Below are 4241 nucleotides of genomic sequence, written 5' to 3' on the forward strand. Positions count from 1 at the left end.
GTCTTTTCTGTCCATTTCACATTTCTAATAAAGATGGTCCTGCCTGGAGAGAAGAGGGCTTATTACCTGGATAGATTTTAAACAATACTTACACAGATGGTCCCTTGTTGGGTTGTGTGTTGTGCAGAACGACAGGAGAATTGCAGGTTGTTCATTGGCCCATGGTACACCCTTCCACCAAGTTTTATGTGTGAGAACTAAATCCAAAGCCTTCAACGTGGTGTGTGTTTTTGGGTATGGAAATCAGCTTGGGGGCTCAGCGTCTTTCTTACCTGGCAAAGCGTGGCACTCTGACTGATTCTGGTCCCACTGACAGTTGAGATTCACCGAGCAGCTCTTGCAGTTGGCCATCTTGGTGCACACCTGCTCGTTGCGCACCGGACACTCAGTGAAGTTCCTCACGTTCTACGGACAAAGAGAGTATAAAAGAAAGGAGGACAATAAACAAAAGCTGAATTTAAGAGCAGAGATTGTTCATGCGAGTAAATATCTTCTCCACCTTAAAGATATAGGTCTGTTTGTCCTATGATAGAATTGATTGAACTCAAATTACATTATGTGGACGAAAGGAAAATGGTTTGAACTCTTCCTAAACAAAGGCACTATCAATTGATTTGAACAGTGGTGATGCACAGAAATCTCAAACTGTGCAGTGTTTGAGAAGACCAGCAGTGCTCTGCCGCCCCCTGGTGGACCACTCACAGCGGTGCAGTTGCTGGAGGCAGAGAGGCACTTCTTGTCGTCACACCACTGGCACCCGTTGGTGTTGGCTGTACAGCTGGCACAGTCTGAGAACCGGTAGCAGCGCTCGTCCACTGTGACTAAAAGAGGGAGCGGGACAACGGAGAGCAGCAATGAGTGTGTATATGGATGAGGTCCATTTCATGATAAGATTTTTTGGGGAAGTAAAACAATAATATGTCCTTAGAAATAGGAAGGAACACTTTGTAACTCAGCTTGTATTACATTTGACAACTCAAAAACAGGAACATCCTGTGAAAGTACTGAAAGATTAAGTCTATTATTAGTACCAGCCAAAGCTGACAACTTAATTCCTGTGTAGTCACTGTAGAGGAAAAACCTGGAGTAGGATAAATGCTGGGAAATATTAATAATTTCAAAAATAGAAAAGAGGAATCCTCTCTCTCACCAGCTTTAAGGGGGCAGAATGGGGCAGGAATAATGCTCCCATTAGCCATGCTGGGTTCCCAGGGGAAACAGTGACCTCTGCTCCAGATGCAGCGCACCCCTGGCCCAGCCTTGACACACCCCTCCTCTGCCAAGAAGGCCTGGCAGCTGGGGGGTCGGTAAACAAGCACATCGTTGAGCAGCATGCCGGAGAAGCCCCCGAACACGAACATGGACCTGGATATGGGAAAACATGAGAACAGAGTGTAAACAAGATTGTTATTTTAAATTCCTTCAGGAAGGGACAAATCAGTTATCAGAAAGTGCAACAAAGTCAAAATAATGAAAGGACATAAAGACGGAACATTCTTTCATTGTGTTTGATAAAAGATAGTTTGGGAAGAGGTCAAATGTATGATAGAAGAGATTTTATCATTGCAGGTAATCATGGAGCCTAAGTGTTTTGTGTTAGGGTGTTACCCAAAAGAACACAAGGGTTAGGGTTAGGGTTAGGGAAGAGAGAACAAATATTTTTTAAATGTATGTCGAAACATATGGCAAGACGCATAATAGCACTTTTCATGGAAAAATGTTAACAGTCCAAGTATTGGCTAAAAGAACTGTCTGCATGTGTCTCATTAGAGAAAATAACCTGTTCAATTCAAGGAAAACAAGAACTATTAAAAAAAGTATGGGACCCTTCCCTTAACTATCTGGAACATGCGGATCTAGAGAGTACACTGGGTCAGCAAATTGGAGATGATTAATGTTCCTCTGCTGGGAGAAGGATAAAAGCTTTTCATATCTGCCTACATGTTTGTGAAGTTCATTTTATTTATTTATGTGACTTGTAATGTACTTCATTTTGTTATATCTTGTGGATGTTTGTGTACTGTCTTATATATTGTCTATATATGCTAAAACAATAAAGAAAGGACATAAAGACATTTAAAAGGATGCTGGGATGGTAGTTTGTTTGTGGCATCTGTCCAGTGTGTTTTAGTTGAAACGCAAAAAGTGAGACTCACCCATTGCTAACCACAGCAGAGTGACCAAAGCGGTTGACATCCCTGTGCAGGTCTGGTTTAGGCAGGACCCTCCACTCATCACAAGCTGAGGAAAACACGAGAACACATGTCAGAGACCATTTTATTTGTGCTTTTAAAAATTGACACTGTACATTTCTGCAAATACCCGAGACCAGAGACAACACACATTATTCAAGCTAATGAAAACACCACTGGAGGCTGTTTAAGAACAAGAGTCCTACCAATGTCGTAGGCTAGGAAGTCCGCAGAGAAACACTTGGCCCCGTTGCTGAGCGATGTGTCGTTATGTGTGTTGCCGCCGAAGAAGAGCAGGGTGCCGCTGAGGAGCACAGCCGAGTGCAGGTACCGTGGAGAGCCGCTCTCTCTCAGGATGAACCTGGAACATATGCGCGACAAGTGTGTCAAGGGCAACTGTGACAAGAAAACGTGTAACCGACAGTGTCACATACACAGACATGCATGCATAATGAATATCCGTTGATCTACCATGTCCGCGTGTTAGCGTCGTAGCGGTAGAGGTCGTCAACAAGGCCGTATTTGTTGGCAGGAAATGCCTTGTAGCCTCCGTGAACATACACACTGCCGCTGGCACTGTCGAACGTGCTGCTGTGGCCGTAACCTCCCTGGGGAGAGGCTCCTTGAGTCTTGGGTATTACCCACGTGTTGGATCCTTAAAATATAGAGGGATTCATTTAATACATGTGAAAAAAGGGAAGGAATCAAATGATTTGCAAAGTCTAAATTCTTCAGAGACAGATGGGCTCTTCACCCTTAAAAAATCTTGATATTCTTTGGCAGGAAACAGACGGGCATGAGTGGTTGGCAGCAGTTTGTTTTGTGCACTTATTTTGTAGATTTTGATTTCCTACATTTAACAAATTGTAAAATTACAAATAGGCTACAGTGCTTCCAAGCTTCTTGTATCGCAACATTTAATTGTGAAATGTTGAGTTTATTGTGAGTTCACACACAAGTTGTTTTGCTTGTAGGTTTTCAATTGTTAAAAAGAAATATTCCAAAGTACTAAAAATGTTTGACAAACCATTACCAGACTCAGTGTGACTGCAGTGGGTGTGCAATTGAGCTCAGTTTGATCAAAACATTATCAGAAAAACCAGCTGTCAAACTGTTTTCTCTTATTAGCAGGGGATATTCATATTATTGCCAATTAAAGTTGCCGGGAATTTCTGTTTTGCACTGTAATTAAATACCACGCCTTACCCAACAATCAGGGTTCGAGTTATGTGGGAGCCAATGGGAGCTGGGCTCCCATAAGGAGGGGTCTGAGCTCCCACGGACGCAGTGAAATTATACATCTGTAGGGGTCGCTAATACATTACCAACAACCATTATTTGAATCACAAATAATGCATGTGTCAATGTAATGAGTATTATTTACGTTAACGAGGTAAATAGGCTAAAAGAAAAACATGTTTTCCAAAAGAACTACGCATCTCTTGAATGACAATATGCCTGCACTTCACCTCCAAGGTGCGCAATCTATGCCTGTGTGCGTGCTGCACGAGCCGAGATGAGGTGTGTGTGCGTAGTTGAACCTTTTCATATTTAAGTGTGTAGCAAGTAGAGGGCTGCTGCTGTGTGTGTAGGCCGCGAGAGAGAGAGAGAGAGAGAGAGAGAGAGAGAGAGAGAGAGAGAGCGCCGGTTACTTTTATTGTTGTTGATAGCATCTGGTGCTAGCTAGCCACGCTAATGGATTTAAGGAGATGTTTCAACAATAAGGTGGAGTGAGAGCTCTCTACTGTCAGACTAAGAGAGGTAACTACAGCTCAGGTGAGGTTAAGGACTCTTGAGTGTTTAGATAGGCCTAGTCAGTTATCTCAGTGGGTCTCAAACGGTTTGGTCAACATTTATGTAAACACAGTTCCATTTGAGGGGAGAGTGATTAGAAAAATATGCATGATTAAAAAGAAGCACATGTTAACTAGGTGAAAAAAGGTACACTTTTAAAGTCTTTGCTGGTGCCTCAAAGAGGAGCAGGGGGATAGGAGGGGGACAGGTGAGGCTGGTTCAGGAGCACAGACACACTCGCAACTATAATGAACC

The 4241-nt window shown here is 43.0% G+C and overlaps 1 protein-coding gene across 1 annotated transcript; it reads right to left on the reverse strand.

The window, feature by feature from the left end:
- Window positions 1–228: 228 nt before the first annotated feature.
- Window positions 229–2847, reverse strand: LOC104955066 (attractin-like protein 1; the record flags this gene model as incomplete). Its single annotated transcript, XM_010782291.1, has 6 exons — window positions 229–405; window positions 703–821; window positions 1151–1365; window positions 2157–2241; window positions 2399–2553; window positions 2664–2847. Coding segments are annotated over 6 exons (920 nt in total), but the record flags the coding sequence as incomplete, so codon positions are not given.
- Window positions 2848–4241: the final 1394 nt, after the last annotated feature.

This window comes from Notothenia coriiceps, unplaced genomic scaffold (assembly GCF_000735185.1).
Source record: "Notothenia coriiceps isolate Sejong01 unplaced genomic scaffold, NC01 NC01_scaffold00024563, whole genome shotgun sequence".
NCBI lineage: Eukaryota > Metazoa > Chordata > Actinopteri > Perciformes > Nototheniidae > Notothenia > Notothenia coriiceps.